This window comes from Pezoporus flaviventris, unplaced genomic scaffold (assembly GCF_033815535.1).
Source record: "Pezoporus flaviventris isolate CSIRO_AGI_PZ_B2104156 unplaced genomic scaffold, CSIRO_AGI_Pfla_v1 ptg000245l, whole genome shotgun sequence".
NCBI classification, from domain to species: Eukaryota; Metazoa; Chordata; class Aves; order Psittaciformes; family Psittacidae; genus Pezoporus; species Pezoporus flaviventris.
Genome location: NW_026892792.1, coordinates 12,366 through 27,864, shown reverse-complemented (window position 1 = coordinate 27,864; position 15,499 = coordinate 12,366). Strand labels below are relative to the sequence as shown.

Here is a 15,499-nt window from a genome sequence, read left to right as displayed (position 1 = left end):
ATCCCCCATAGATGTGCCCTTGGGTCTCCAAAGACTCTCAAAGACATCCAAAGGCTCCCAGGTGGATCCCAAAACCTCATGGACCCCCCAAAACATCAACCATTGACCAGCATCCCCCATAGACCTGCCCTTGGGTCTCCAAAGACTCTCAAAGACGTCCCAAGACTCCCAGTTGGATCCCAAAACCTCATGGACCCCCAAAAACATCAACCATTGACCAACATCCCCCATAGACCTGTCCTTGAGTCTCCAAAGACCCCCAAGATACCCAAAGACATCAACCATTGACCAACATCCCCCACAGACCTGCCTTTGCGTCTCCAAAGATGTCACCAAGACCCCCTAAACATCATGGATCCCTAAAAGATATCAACCATTGACCAACATCCCCCAGAGATGTCCCCAAAGGCCCACTAAGACCCCCAATACCCCATAGACCCCCAAAGACATCAACCATTGACCAACGTCCCCCATAGACCTGTCCTTGGGTCCCCAAAGACCCCAAGATCCCCAAAGACATCAACCATTGACCAGTGTCCCCATACACTTGCATTGGGTCTCCAAAAACCCCCAAAGACCCCCCAAACCCCCAAGACCCCCAAAGACATCAACCATTGACCAACAACCCCCAAAGGTGACCCCAAAGACCCACCAAGACCCCCCAAAACCCCATAGACCCCCAAAGACATTAATCATTGACCAACGTCCCCCAAAGATGACCCCAAAGACCCACCAAGACTGAACCCCATAGACCCCCAAAGACATCAACCATTGACCAACATCCCCCAAAGATGACCCCAAAGACCCACCAAGACCCCCCAAAACCCCATAGACCCCCAAAGACATCAACCATTGACCAACATTCCCCAAAGATGCCCCCAAAGACCCCCCAAGATCCCCCCAAACCCCTTAGACCCCCAAATATATCAGCATTGACCAACATCCCCCAAAGATGACCCCCAAAGACCCCCCCAGTTGGGTCTTAAAAGCCCGTGACCCCCCCAAGCACCCCCATAGCACCCAATTCACACTGGGGGGGGGACCCCAAACCCAGACCTCCAGCACCCTTGGGTGCAGCACCCACCTCTGAGGAGGAGCAGGAGGGAGACACAGAGCAAGGCAATGGCACCCAACTGGCGACCCCACATCCCTGTGGGGCGCTGGGAAGGCGCCGGGATCCGGCCCCGGCTGTGGCGAGATGGGAATGGGGCACGGAGCGGCACCGGGAGGACCTTTGATCCCAAAGGGAAGGGTGGAACTGGAGCTGTCAACGCCCGTTCCAGTAAAGGGGGCACCCATGGGACTTGTGGGGCAAGGGAGGGCCCATGGAGCCCATGGGATCCAGGAGACACCTCCAGGTGTGGCCCAAAGCCTGTCCTGACCCACTGTGGATGGGCACGGGATGGGGTGGGAATGGGAATGTGGGGTGGGAATGGGCATGGGGGGGATGTGGGGTGGGAATGGGGGTAAGGGGTGGGAATGGGGGTGAGGGGTTGGAATAGGGATGTGGGGGATGTGGGGTGGGAATGGGGGTGAGGGGGATGTGGGGTGGGAATGGGCATGGGGGGGATGTGGGGTGGGAATGGGGTGAGGGCGATGTGGGGTGGGAATGGGGGTGAGGGGTGGGAATGGGGATGTGGGGATGGGGGAGAGGGGGATGTGGGGTGGGAATGGGCATGGGGGGGATGTGGGGTGGGAATGGGGGTGAGAGGTGGGAATGGGCATGTGGGGAATGTGGGGTGGGAATGGGGGTGAGGGCGATGTGGGGTGGGAGTGGGGGTGAGGGGGATGGGGTTGGAATGGGCATGGGGGGGATGTGGGGTGGGAATGGGGGTGAGGGGGATGTGGGGTGGGAATGGGCATGGGGGGGATGTGGGGTGGGAATGGGGGTGAGGGGTGGGAATGGGGATGTGGGGTGGGAATGGGCATGTGGGGTTCTGGGGTGGGAATGGGGATGTGGGGAATGTGGGGTGGGAATGAGGGTGAGGGGGATGTGGGGTGGGAATGGGGGTGAGGGGATGGGGTGGGAATGGGGATGTGGGGGATGGGGTTGGAATGGGCATGTGGGGATGGGGTGGGAATGGGCACGGGGGGGATGTGGGGTGGGAATGGGGGTGAGGGGGACGGGGTGGGAATGGGCATGTGGGGGATGGGGTGGGAATGGGGATGTGGGGGATGTGGGGTGGGAATGGGGGTGAGGGGGATGTGGGGTGGAAATGGGCATGGGGGGGATGTGGGGTGGGAATGGGGGTGAGGGGATGGGGTGGGAACGGGGATGTGGGGGATGGGGTGGGAATGGGGATGTGGGGTGGGAATGGGCATGGGGGGGATGTGGGGTGGGAATGGGGGTGAGGGGTGGGAATGGGGATGTGGGGTGGGAATGGGCATGTGGGGTTCTGGGGTGGGAATGGGGGTGAGGGGGATGTGGGGTGGGAATGGGCATGGGGGGGATGTGGGGTGGGAATGGGGTGAGGGCGATGTGGGGTGGGAATGGGGGTGAGGGGTGGGAATGGGGATGTGGGGATGGGGGAGAGGGGGATGTGGGGTGGGAATGGGCATGGGGGGGATGTGGGGTGGGAATGGGGGTGAGAGGTGGGAATGGGCATGTGGGGAATGTGGGGTGGGAATGGGGGTGAGGGCGATGTGGGGTGGGAGTGGGGGTGAGGGGGATGGGGTTGGAATGGGCATGGGGGGGATGTGGGGTGGGAATGGGGTTGAGGGGGATGTGGGGTGGGAATGGGCATGGGGGGGATGTGGGGTGGGAATGGGGGTGAGGGGTGGGAATGGGGATGTGGGGTGGGAATGGGCATGTGGGGTTCTGGGGTGGGAATGGGGATGTGGGGAATGTGGGGTGGGAATGAGGGTGAGGGGGATGTGGGGTGGGAATGGGGGTGAGGGGATGGGGTGGGAATGGGGATGTGGGGGATGGGGTTGGAATGGGCATGTGGGGATGGGGTGGGAATGGGCACGGGGGGGATGTGGGGTGGGAATGGGGGTGAGGGGGACGGGGTGGGAATGGGCATGTGGGGGATGGGGTGGGAATGGGGATGTGGGGGATGTGGGGTGGGAATGGGGGTGAGGGGGATGTGGGGTGGAAATGGGCATGGGGGGGATGTGGGGTGGGAATGGGCATGGGGGGGATGTGGGGTGGGAATGGGGTGAGGGGATGGGGTGGGAACGGGGATGTGGGGGATGGGGTGGGAATGGGGATGTGGGGGATGTGGGGTGAGAATGGGGGTGATGGGGTGGGAATGGGGATGTGGGGGATGTGTGGTGGGAATGGGGGTAATGGGGTGGGAATGGGGGGGAGGATGTGGGGTGGGAATGGGGGTGATGGGGTGGGAATGGGGATGTGGGGGATGTGGGGTGAGAATGGGGGTGATGGGGTGGGAATGGGGATGTGGGGGATGTGGGGTGGGAATGGGGGTGATGGGGTGGGAATGGGGGGGGGGATGTGGGGTGAGAATGGGGGTGATGGGGTGGGAATGGGGATGTGGGGGATGTGGGGTGAGAATGGGGGTGATGGGGTGGGAATGGGGGGGGGGGATGTGTGGTGGGAATGGGGGTGATGGGGTGGGAATGGGGGGGGGGATGTGGGGTGGGAATGGGGGTGATGGGGTGGGAATGGGGGGGGGGGATGTGTGGTGGGAATGGAGGTGATGGGGTGGGAATGGGGGGGGGGGATGTGTGGTGGGAATGGGGATGTGGGGTGCGGATATGGGGCACAGGCTTTGGTTATGGCAACCTCGGACCCCCCAGCACACCAATACCAGCACCCAGCACCCCCAAACTCCCCCACAACAGCCCACAGACCCCCCCTCCACCACAAGAGTCCCGCCCGTTGCCATGGAAACACCCCCGCAACCGTTACCAGGAAGCCCCACGGTTCCCCCTCCCGCCGCTCCCCGTTGCTATGACAACGCCCCGCGGTAACCCCGCCCACCTCCCCCCCCGTTGCCCTTAGCAACAAGCTCCGCCCTTCCCCTTCCCGGAAGTTCCGGCGCATGCGCGGTGCGGCTGGGCCTGAGGAGAGCGGCGGCAGAGAGGCCGGGAGCGATCGTAACGGGGGGGGGGGGGGGGGAGAGCCGGGAGTGGGCCCCGGGGTACCGGGAAAGCGGGATAACGGCACCGGGACAGCGGGATAACGGCACCGGATACCGGGAACAGCGCGGTAACGGCAGCGGGAGCACAACGGCACCGGGAGCACCGGAACATCCGGGATACCGGGACCGCCGCCATGGTGAGGGAGGGGGAGGGGGAGGGGAGGGGGGGGCTCTGAGGAGGGAGGGAGGGAGGGTCGGTCATGTGGAGGAGCGATCATGTGCCCCGATGGTGTCATGTGACCAACAGACCGACCGACCTAACCATGGTCTGTCCGCATCCTGAACTCAGACCCACAGCGACTCCCATGGACACCCTCCCCCCAGCCCCATAGCGACCCCCGTGTGACTTCCAGCCCCATAGCGACCCCCGTGTGACTTCCAGCCCCATAGCGACCCCCGTGTGACTTCCAGCCCCATAGCGACCCCCATGTGCCTTCCAGCCCCATAGCGACCCCCGTGTGAGTTCCAGCCCCATAGTGACCCCCGTGTGACTTCCAGCCCCGTAGTGACCCCCGTTGGCCTTCCAGCCCCATAGCGACCCCCGTGTGACTTCCAGCCCCGTAGCGACCCCTCTGTCCCCCCCAGCCCCACAGACCCCCGTGTGCCTTCCAGCCCCACAGCCACCCCTCTGTCTCCCCCCAGCCCCATAGCCCATAGTGACCCCCGTGTGCCTTCCAGCCCCATAGCGACCCCTTTGTCCCCCCAGCCCCATAGCGACCCCCGTGTGCCTTCCAGCCCCATAGCAACCCCCGTGTGCCTTCCAGCCCCACAGCGACCCCTCTGTCCCCCTCCAGATCCACAGCAACTCCTGTGTCCCCTTCCAGCCCCATAGCAACCCCACAGCGGCTCCCATGTCCACCCCAGCCCCATAGCAACCCCCAGCCCCACAGTGACCTCCATGTCACCCCCAGCCCCACAGCGACCCCCGTGTGCTCCCCAGCCCCATAGCGACCCCCGTGTGCCTTCCAGCGCCACAGCGACCCCTCTGACCCACCCCAGATCCACAGCAACCCCTGTGTGCCTTCCAGCCCCATGGCAACCCAACAGCCCCACAGTGACTCCCACGTCCACCCCAGACCCATAGCTACCCCAGCCCCACAGCGATCCCATGTCACGCCCAGCCCCATAATGTCCCCCATGTGCCTTCCAGCCCCACAGCGACCCCTATGCCCCCCCAGCCCCATAGTGCCCCCCGTGTGTCTTCCAGCCCCACAGCTACCCCTGTGTCCCCCCCCAGCCCCATAGCGACCCCCGTGTGCCTTCCAGCCCCATAGCGACCCCCGTGTGCCTTCCAGCCCCATAGCGACCCCCGTGTGCCTTCCAGCCCCATAGCAACCCCCGTGTGCCTTCCGGCCCCATAGCAACCCCCATGTGCCTTCCAGCCCCGTAGCACCCCCCGTGTGCCTTCCAGCCCCACAGCGACCCCTTTGTCCCCCCCAACCCCATAGCGACCCCCAGCCCCACAGCAACCCCCATGTCCCCCCAGCCCCATAGCCACCCCCATGTACCCTCCAGCCCCACAGCAACCCCTATGACCCCCGCAGCACCACAGCGACCCCCATGTCCCCTCCAGCCCTGCAGTGACCCCCATATACCCCGCAGCCCCACAGCGAACCCCACGTCCCCTCCAGCCCCATAGCACCCCCCCCAGCCCCGCAGCGACTCCCACGTCCACCCCAGCCCCATAGCGATCCCCAGCCCCACAGCACCCCCCATATCCCCCCCCAGCTACCCCAGCCCACAGCGCCCGCTGTCCCCGCAGATGCGGTTCATGCTGCTGTTCAGCCGGCAGGGGAAGCTCCGCCTGCAGAAGTGGTTCCTGGCCACGGCCGACAGGGACAAGAAGAAGCTGGTGCGGGAGCTGATGCAGGTGGTGCTGGCGCGCAAGCCCAAGATGTGCAGCTTCCTGGAGTGGAGGGACCTCAAGGTGGTTTACAAGAGGTGACAGCACCCGAACCGGCACCAAAACCCCTGACACCAGCCCAAAAACACCTGAAATCCACCCAGAAACACCCAAAAACACCTGAAATCCAACCCAAAAACACTTGAAATTCACCCAGAAACACCTGAAATCCACCCAGAAACACCCAAAACCACCTGAAATCCACCCAGAAACACACAAAACACCTGAAATCGGCCCTGAAACAACCAAAACCACCTGAAATCGACCCAGAAACACCCAAAAACACCTGAAATTCACCCAGAAACACACAAAACACATGAAATCGACCCAGAAACACCCAAAACCACCTGAAATTGACCCAGAAACACCCAAAACCACCTGAAATCCACCCAGAAACACCCAAAACCACCTGAAATCGACCCAGAAACACCCAAAAACACCTGAAATTCACCCAGAAACACCTGATATTCACCCAGAAACACCCCAAAAAACCTGAAATTCACCCAGAAACACCCAAAACCACCTGAAATTCACCCAGAAACAACCAAAACCACCTGAAATCGACCCAGAAACACCCAAACCCACCTGAAATCAACCCAGAAACACCCAAACCCACCTGAAATCGACCCAGAAACACCCAAACCCACCTGAAATCAACCCAGAAACACCCAAACCCACCTGAAATCGACCCAGAAACACCCAAACCCACCTGAAATCGACCCAGAAACACCCAAATCCAACTGAAATTGACCCAGAAACACCTGAAATCGGCCCAAACCCCCGAAACACCCAAAACCACCTGAAAATGGACCCAAATCCACCTGAAATTGAACCAGAAGCACCCAAATCCCCCAAAACCAGCCCCAAAATGCCCAAATCCACCTGAAACCGACCCAGAAACACCCAAAAACACCTGAAATCGACCCAGAAACACCCAAATCCACCTGAAATCAACCCAAACCCACCTGAAATCAACCCAGAAACATCCAAACCCACCTGAAATCGACCCTGAAACACCCAAACCCACCTGAAATTGACCCAGAAACACCCAAATCCACCTGAAATCAACCCAGAAGCACCCAAAACCACCTGAAATTGACCCAGAAACACCCCAATCTACCTGAAACCGACCCAAATCCACCTGAAATCAACCCAGAAACACCTGAAATCGGCCCTGAAACACCCAAATCCACCTGAAATCGACCCCAGAACACCCCAGAAACACCCAAACCCCCTGAAATTGAACCAAAACCACCTGAAATCGACTCAGAAACACCCAAACCCCCCTGAAATCGACTCAGAAACACCCAAACTACCTGAAATTGACCCAAAACCACCCCAAAATTACCTGAAATCGACCCCGAAAACACCCCAAAACCACCCAGACTAACCCAAAACTCCCTGAAATTGACCCAAAACCACCTGAAATCAACCCAAAACTACACAAACCAACCCCAAATCACCCAAAAACTACTAAATCTACCCAAAACCACCCAAACCAGCTCAGAAACACCTGAAATCACCCCCAAACCAACTCGAATCACCCCAAACCCACCTGAAATAGACCCCCAAAAAACACCCAAAACCACTTGAAATAGACCTAAAAACAACCAAACCAACCCCAAAACACCTGAAATCACTCCAAACCCACCTGAAATTGACCCAAAACCACCTGAAATCGACCCCAAAACACCCCAGAAATACCTGAAATAGACCCCAAAACTCCCCAAAACCACCCAGCCTAACCCAAAACCAACTGAAATTGACCCAAAACCACCTAAAATCAATCCAAAAACACCCAACCTACCCAAAATCACCCCGAAACCCACTAAAATCTACCCCAAAATCACCCAAACCAACCCCAACGCACTTGAAATTGACCCAAGAACACCCAAACCAGCCCAGAAACACCTGAAATCACCTCAAAACAACCTGAAATCACCCCCAAACCAACCCAAACAACCCCAAGACTACCTGAAATCGACCCAAAACCACCCAAGCCAACCCCGAATCACCCCAAACCCCCCTGAAACCAACCCTGGACCACTCCAAAACCACCTGAAATTGACCCAAAACCACCTGAAACCAACCCAAACCAACTCAAAATCACCCCAAGCCCACTTGAAATCAACCCAGAAACACCACAAAACCACCCCAACCAACCCCAAAACACCTGAAATCAACCCAAAACCAACCCAAACCCCCCTGAAACCAAGCTAAAACCACCCCAAAAACACTTGAAACCACCCCAAACACACCAAAAACCACCCCAAACCATGGTTTTGGGATATTTTGGAGTGGTTTTAGGGTGCAAAGTAGGTTACATCACCCCACACCGTGGTTTTTGGGTGGATTTAGGTGGTTTAAGGTGGTTTTGGGGTGGTTTTAGGGTGCAAGGTGGGTTCCAGCACCCCATGCCATGGATTTGGGGTGGTTTTAGGGTGTTTTAGTGTGGTTGGGGGGGTTCTAGGAGTAGGTAGGGGTGGTTTTAGGGTGCAAGGTGGGTCCCAGCACCCCACACCATCTTTTTGGGGTGGTTTTGGGTGGTTTAAGGTGGCTTCAGGGGAGTTTTGGGGTGATTTTGGGGTGTTCTGTGATGGTTTTTAGGGTACAAGTTGGGTTCCACCATGGGTTTGGGGTGGGTTTAAGGTGTTTTTAGATAGTTTAAGGTGAGGGTTTTGGTGGTTTTGGGGTGTTTTAGGGTGTTCGGGGGGTATTTGGGGGTGTTTGAGGGTGTTCAGGGGGTATTTGGGGGGGGGTGAGGGTGTTTTGGGGATGTTTTGGTGTGGTTTAGGGTGTTTGGGGAGTGTTTTGGGATGTTCTGGGTGTGTTTTGGGGTGGTTTAGTGTGTTTTAGAATGTTTGAGGATGTTCTAAGGGTGGTTTGGGAGTGGTTTTGGGGTGTTTTTAGGGTGTTTTGGGGTGTTTGAGGGTATTTTGGGGTGGTTTAGGGTGTTTTGGGTGTTTGGGGGTGGTTTGGGGTGTTTGAGGATGTTCTGGGTATGTTTTGGGGTGGTTTAGTGTGTTTTAGGGTGTTTGAGGATGTTTTAAGGGTGTTTTGGGGTGGTTTGGGAGTGGTTTTAGGGTGTTTTGGGTGGTTTAGTGTGGTCTTTTAGGGTGTTTGAGGGTGTTTTGGGGTGTTTTGGGGTGGTTTTGGGTGTTTGAGGTGTTTGGCGATGGTTTGGGGTGTGTGAGGGTGTTTGAGGATGTTCTGGGTGTGTTTTGGGGTGGTTTAGTGTGTTTTAGGCTGTTTGAGGATGTTTTAAGTGTGGTTTGGGAGTGGTTTTGTGGTGGTTTAGTGTGGTTTGGGGTGTTTGAGGGTGTTTTGGAGGGTGTTTTTGGGTGTTTTAGGGTGGTTTGGGGTGTTTGAGGGTGTTTTGGAGGGTGTTTTGGGGTGGTTTAGGGTGGTTTGGGGTTTTTGGGGTGTTTTGGGGTGTTTTAGGGTGTTTTGGGGTGTTTGAGGGTGTTTTGGGGTGGTTTAGGGTGTTTTGGAGTGTTTTGGGGTGTTTTAGGGTGGTTTTGGGGTGGTTTGGGGAGGTTTAGGGTGGTTTGGAGCGTTTTGGGGGGTTTGAGGGTGTTTGGGGGTGTTTTGGGGTGTTTTCACGTGTTTTGGGGCTGTTTGAGGGTGTTTTAGGGTGGTTCTGGCTCCAGCCCCCCCATCCCTGCTGCCTGCCCCCAGGTACGCCAGCCTCTACTTCTGCTGCGCCATCGAGGGGCAGGACAATGAACTCATCACGCTGGAGCTCATCCACCGCTACGTGGAGCTGCTCGACAAGTACTTCGGCAGCGTGAGTGGGGGTGCCCCATAGACACCCCATAGACATCCCATAGACTTCCCATAGGCATCCCATAGACACCCCATAGACATCCCATAGACTTCCCGTAGACATCCCATAGATACCCCATGGACACCCCATAGACACCCCATGGACAACCCATAGACACCCCATGGACACCCCATAGACACCCCATAGACATCCCACGGACACCCCATAGGCACCCCATAGACATGCCATAGACACCCCATAGACATCCCATGGACATCCCATTGACATCCCGTAGACACCCCATGGACAACCCATAGACACCCCATGGACAACCCATAGATACCCCATGGACAACCCATAGACTTCGCATGGACACCCCATAGACATCCCATAGACTTCCCATGGACACGCCATAGACACCCCATAGACATCCCATGGGCACCCCATAGACACCCCATGGACAACCCATAGACTTCCCATAGAAACCCCATGGACACCCCATAGACACCCCATGGACATCCCATTGACATCCCATAGACACCCCATAGAGACCCCATGGATACCCTATAGACACCCCATAGACCCCCCATAGACATCCCATGGGCACCCCATAGACACCCCATGGACAGCCCATAGACACCCCATGGGCACCCCATAGACATCCCATAGAAAACCTATAGACATCTCATGGACACCCCATTGACATCCCATGGACACCACATAGACGCCCCATGGATATCCCATTGACATATTATAGACATCCCATAGAGACCCCATGGACACCGCATGGATACCCTATAGACACCCCATAGACCTCCACAGACATCCCATAGGCACCCCATAGACATCCCATTGACACCCCCTAGGCACCCCGTAGACATCCCATGGGCACCCCATAGACAAACCATGGACAACCCATAGACATCCCATGGACACCCCATAGACACCCCATACACACCCCATGGACACCACATAGACACAATATAGACGTCCCGTGGACACCCCAGAGACACCCCATAGAAATCCCATTGATACCCCAGGGACACCCATGGTCACCCCAATGGGCACCATGAGCACCCGCCTAGGCACCCCATAGACACCCCAATGGGCATCCCCAATGGGCATCCCCAATGGGCACCCTCATTGGAACCCCGATGGACACCCCCAGGGACACCCCATTGAGCACCCCATGGAAACCACCATTGGCACCCCCATGGGCACCACAGGCACACCCCCAGGAACACCCAATGGCCACCAGGATCACCCCACAGATACCAGGCCCACCCCAAGCTCCATCCCATGGGACTGAACCCACCCCAAGCTCCATCCCATGGTCCTGAACCCACCCCAAGCTCCATCCCATGGTCCTGAACCCACCCCAAGCTCCATCCCATGAGACTGAACCCACCCCAAGCTCCATCCCATGGTCCTGGGAGCACCCCAAGCTCCATCCCATGGTCCTGAACCCAGCCCAAGCTCCATCTCATGGTCCTGAACCCACCCCAAGCTCCATCCCATGGTCCTGAGCCCACCCCAAGCTCCATCCCATGGTCCTGAACCCACCCCAACCTCCATCCCATGGTCCTGAACCCACCCCAAGCTCCATCCCATGGTCCTGAACCCACCCCACCCTCCATCCCATGGGACTGAACCCACCCCAAGCTCCATCCCATGGTCCTGAGCCCACCCCAAGCTCCATCCCATGGTCCTGAACCCACCCCAACCTCCATCCCATGGGACTGAACCCACCCCAAGCTCCATCCCATGGTCCTGAACCCACCCCAAGCTCCATCCCATGGTCCTGAACCCACCCCAAGCTCCATCCCATGAGACTGAACCCACCCCAAGCTCCATCCCATGGGGCTGGGACCACCCCAAGCTCCATCCCATGGGGCTGGGACCACCCCAAGCTCCATCCCATGGTCCTGGGAGCACCCCAAGCTCCATCCCATGGTCCTGGGAGCACCCCAAGCTCCATCCCATGGTGCTGAACCCACCCCAAGCTCCATCCCATGGTCCTGGGACCACCCCAAGCTCCATCTCATGGTCCTGAACCCACCCCAAGCTCCATCCCATGGTCCTGAACCCACCCCAAGCTCCATCCCATGGTCCTGAACCCACCCCAAGCTCCGTCCCATGGTCCTGAACCCACCCCAAGCTCCATCTCATGGTCCTGAACCCACCCCAAGCTCCGTCCCATGGTCCTGAACCCACCCCAAGCTCCATCTCATGGTCCTGAACCCACCCCAAGCTCCATCCCATGGTCCTGAACCCACCCCAAGCTCCATCCCATGGTCCTGGGTGCACCCCAAGCTCCATCCCATGGGGCTGGGTGCACCCCAAGCTCCATCCCATGGGGCTGGGACCACCCCAAGCTCCATCCCATGGTCCTGGGTGCACCCCAAGCTCCATCCCATGGTCCTGAACCCACCCCAAGCTCCATCCCATGGTCCTGGGAGCACCCCAAGCTCCATCCCATGGTCCTGGGAGCACCCCAAGCTCCATCCCATGTTCCTGGGACCACCCCAAGCTCCATCCCATGGTGCTGAACCCACCCCAAGCTCCATCCCATGGTCCTGGGTGCACCCCAAGCTCCATCCCATGGTCCTGGGTGCACCCCAAGCTCCATCCCATGGTCCTGAACCCACCCCAAGCTCCATCCCATGGTCCTGGGTGCACCCCAAGCTCCATCCCGTGGGGCTGGGGGGCAGCAGGTCCATGGAGGGCTCTCCGGGCAGGTCTGCGAGCTCGACATCATCTTCAACTTCGAGAAGGCGTACTTCATCCTGGACGAGTTCGTGATGGGCGGCGAGATCCAGGACACCTCCAAGAAGAGCGTCCTCAAGGCCATCGAGCAGGCGGATCTGCTGCAGGAGGTCAGGGACCCCCTTCCACCCCTAGGGGGCACCCCACAGCACCCCTAGGGGGCACCCTTATGGAGCACCCCATAGCACCCCTAGGGAGCACCCCAGAGCACCCCTATGGAGCACCCCATAGCACCCCTAGGGAGCACCCCTATGGAGCACCCCAGAGCAGCCCTAGGGGGCACCCCAGAGCAGCCCTAGGGAGCACCCCTATGGAGCACCCCAGAGCAGCCCTAGGGGGCACCCCAGAGCAGCCCTAGGGAGCACCCTTATGGAGCACCCCATAGCACCCCTAGGGAGCACCCCAGAGCACCCTTTGGGAGCACCCCACAGCACCCCTATGGAGCACCCCACAGCACCCCTAGGGAGCACCCTTATGGAGCACCCCATAGCACCCCTAGGGAGCACCCCAGAGCACCCCTATGGAGCACCCCATAGCACCCCTAGGGAGCACCCCTATGGAGCACCCCAGAGCAGCCCTAGGGGGCACCCCAGAGCAGCCCTAGGGAGCACCCCTATGGAGCACCCCGTAGCACCCTTTGGGAGCACCCCAGAGCACCCCTATGGAGCACCCCAGAGCAACTCCAGGGAACACCCCAGAGCAGCCCTATGGAGCACCCCTATGGAACACCCCTAGGGAGCACCCCAGAGCACCCCTAGGGAACACCCCAGAGTACTCCTTGGGAGCATCCCAGAGCACCCCTAGGGAGCACCCCTATGGAGCACCCCTATGGGGCGCCCTATAGCACCCCTATGGAGCACCCCTGTAGAACACCCCATAGCACCCCTATGGAAAACCCCTATGGAACACCCCTATGGAGCACCCCTGTGGAACACCCCATAGCACCCCTATGGAGCACCCCTATGGAACACCCCTATGGAGCACCCCTGTGGAACATCCCGTAGCACCCCCTATGGAGCACCCCTGTAGAACACCCTCAAACCCCCCAAGGGCCCCCCTAGACACCCCTATGGAACACCCCATAGCCCCCCTGTGGAAAACCCCTATGGAACACCCCTATGGAGCACCCCTGTGGAACATCCCGTAGCACCCCTATGGAGCACCCCTGTGGAACACCCTCAAACCCCCCCAAGGGCCCCCTAGACACCCCTATGGAACACCCCATAGCACCCCTATGGAACATCCCAAACCTCCCCTATGGAGCCCCCAAACGCCCCTGTGGAACCCCCAGCACCCCTATGGAGCACCCATATGGAACCTCCAAACTCACCTATGGAATACCCCAAACACCTCTATGGACACCCCCCCCCCCCAGACACTCCTATGGAACCCCCAAAATTAACCTATGGACCCCCACAGCCGCCCCCCCCCCCCCCCGAGGTGCTGGTGCTCCCCAGAGTCCCCTATGGACCTCATATAGCATCCTGGTACCCCCCCTTAACACTCCCATAGCATCATGGTGCCCCACACCCCCCCTATAGGTTCAACAACCCTAGAGGCCCCATTTAGAGTCCTGGTACCCTTCAAGTGTCCCCTATAGAATCCAACTACTCTCATAGACCCCCCCCCATAGGATCCCCAAATCCCCTATAGACCCCCCAGGATGTCCTGGTCCCCCACAAAGTCCCTTATAGCCCCCTAATACCCCTATAGCCCCCCCATAGGATCATGGTGCCCCCCCCAGATCCCCTATAGACCCCCCTATGATGTCCTGGTCCTCCACAGTGTCCCTTATAGCCCCCTAATACCCCTATAGCCCCCCCATAGGATCATGGTGCCCCCCCCAGATCCCCTATAGACCCCCCCTATGATGTCCTGGTCCCCCACAGTGTCCCTTATAGCCCCCTAATACCCCTATAGCCCCCCCATAGGATCATGGTGCCCCCCCAGATCCCCTATAGACCCCCTCTATGAGGTCCTCTTGACCCCCCCCAAAGTCCCTTATAGGGGGGCCCTATAACCCCTATAGGGGGACCCCTAACACCCCTATAGGCCCCCTGTAGGGTCTTGATACCCCCTTAAAGTCCCCTGTAGCTCACTGATGAAGTCCTGCTATACCCCAACATCCCCTATAGACCCCAGCTGCTCCCATACCCACCCCCCCATAGGACCATGGTGCCCCCAATATAGGGCCTTCTTGTGCCTTTTGCCCCCCCCATAAGTGGGCGCTGTCACCCCATATATAAGGGACCCCCATGTGTCATTTGGGGGGGGTCCCCTCTTTATGCCCCCCCTGTGGGTAAGCAGCACTCCATATATATAGGGCACCCCCATATATGTTTTGGGGGGGGTCCTCTCTTTATGCCCCCCCATAGGTGGGTGCTGTCACCCCATGCATAGAGGACCCCCGTATGTCATTTGGGAGGGGGGGGTTCCCCTTTATCCCACCCCTTCTGCCCCCCAACCCTAACCCATTTCCCCCCCCCCATAGGAGGATGAGTCCCCCCGCAGCGTGCTGGAAGAGATGGGGCTGGCATAGCCCACCCTTATGGGGTGTGGGGGGGACACCCCCATATTAATGCCCCTCCCCCCCCCATTCATCCACATGGGACCAACCCTGGACACAAGAACAGGGAGGGGGAGGCACCCCAAAAGGCCCCCCACAAGCTGTAAATATATATATATATGGGGGGCATCCCCTTATTGGGGGGGGGGCAGCGCTGCAGGGTCCCTGTGCCCCCCCCCCATGGACCCTGTTTTTGGGGGGGGGGAATCACAAGTGGGTGCCCCCCCCCCAAAGTGACCCTTTTTGGGGTGCTGGGGGGGGTGGTGACAGGAACCCCCCCCCTTGTCCCTTGGGGGTTCCCTCCTTTGGGGGGGTCACTCATTTGGGGACCCCCCAAATAATGGGACCATCCTCGTGCTGTCCCCCCTATGGAATAAAGCTTATGGAGCCCCCCC

General features: G+C 59.0%; 2 protein-coding genes across 2 annotated transcripts in view; both read left to right on the top strand.

The window, feature by feature from the left end:
• The window catches only part of LOC133263081 (streptococcal hemagglutinin-like), a 39,960-nt gene extending 35,207 nt beyond the window's left edge, over positions 1–4,753 (top strand). Inside the window, exons 13-14 of the mRNA XM_061442718.1 lie at positions 3,965–4,240; positions 4,746–4,753. Coding sequence (XP_061298702.1) covers positions 3,965–4,240; positions 4,746–4,753 — 284 coding nt within the window. The remainder of the gene's footprint in view (positions 1–3,964; positions 4,241–4,745) is intronic.
• Positions 4,754–5,856: 1,103 nt separating this feature from the next.
• AP1S1 (adaptor related protein complex 1 subunit sigma 1) lies at positions 5,857–15,495 on the top strand. Its single transcript, XM_061442716.1, has 4 exons — positions 5,857–6,044; positions 9,685–9,793; positions 12,511–12,648; positions 15,030–15,495. Exons 1-4 carry the CDS (start codon positions 5,866–5,868, stop codon positions 15,075–15,077), a joined length of 474 nt encoding a protein of 157 aa, XP_061298700.1. The 5' UTR covers positions 5,857–5,865; the 3' UTR covers positions 15,078–15,495.
• Positions 15,496–15,499: the final 4 nt, after the last annotated feature.

What these genes read in the sequence shown, in the direction of transcription:
- AP1S1 (XM_061442716.1), top strand. Translation starts at nt 5,866, where the DNA reads ATGCGGTTCATGCTGCTGTTCAGCCGGCAGGGGAAGCTCCGCCTGCAG. An exon ending in CTCAAGGTGGTTTACAAGAG is followed by an intron (nt 6,045 to 9,684) that starts GTGACAGCACCC and finishes GCCTGCCCCCAG; the next exon opens with GTACGCCAGCCTCTACTTCT. An exon ending in AGGCGGATCTGCTGCAGGAG is followed by an intron (nt 12,649 to 15,029) that starts GTCAGGGACCCC and finishes CCCCCCCCATAG; the next exon opens with GAGGATGAGTCCCCCCGCAG.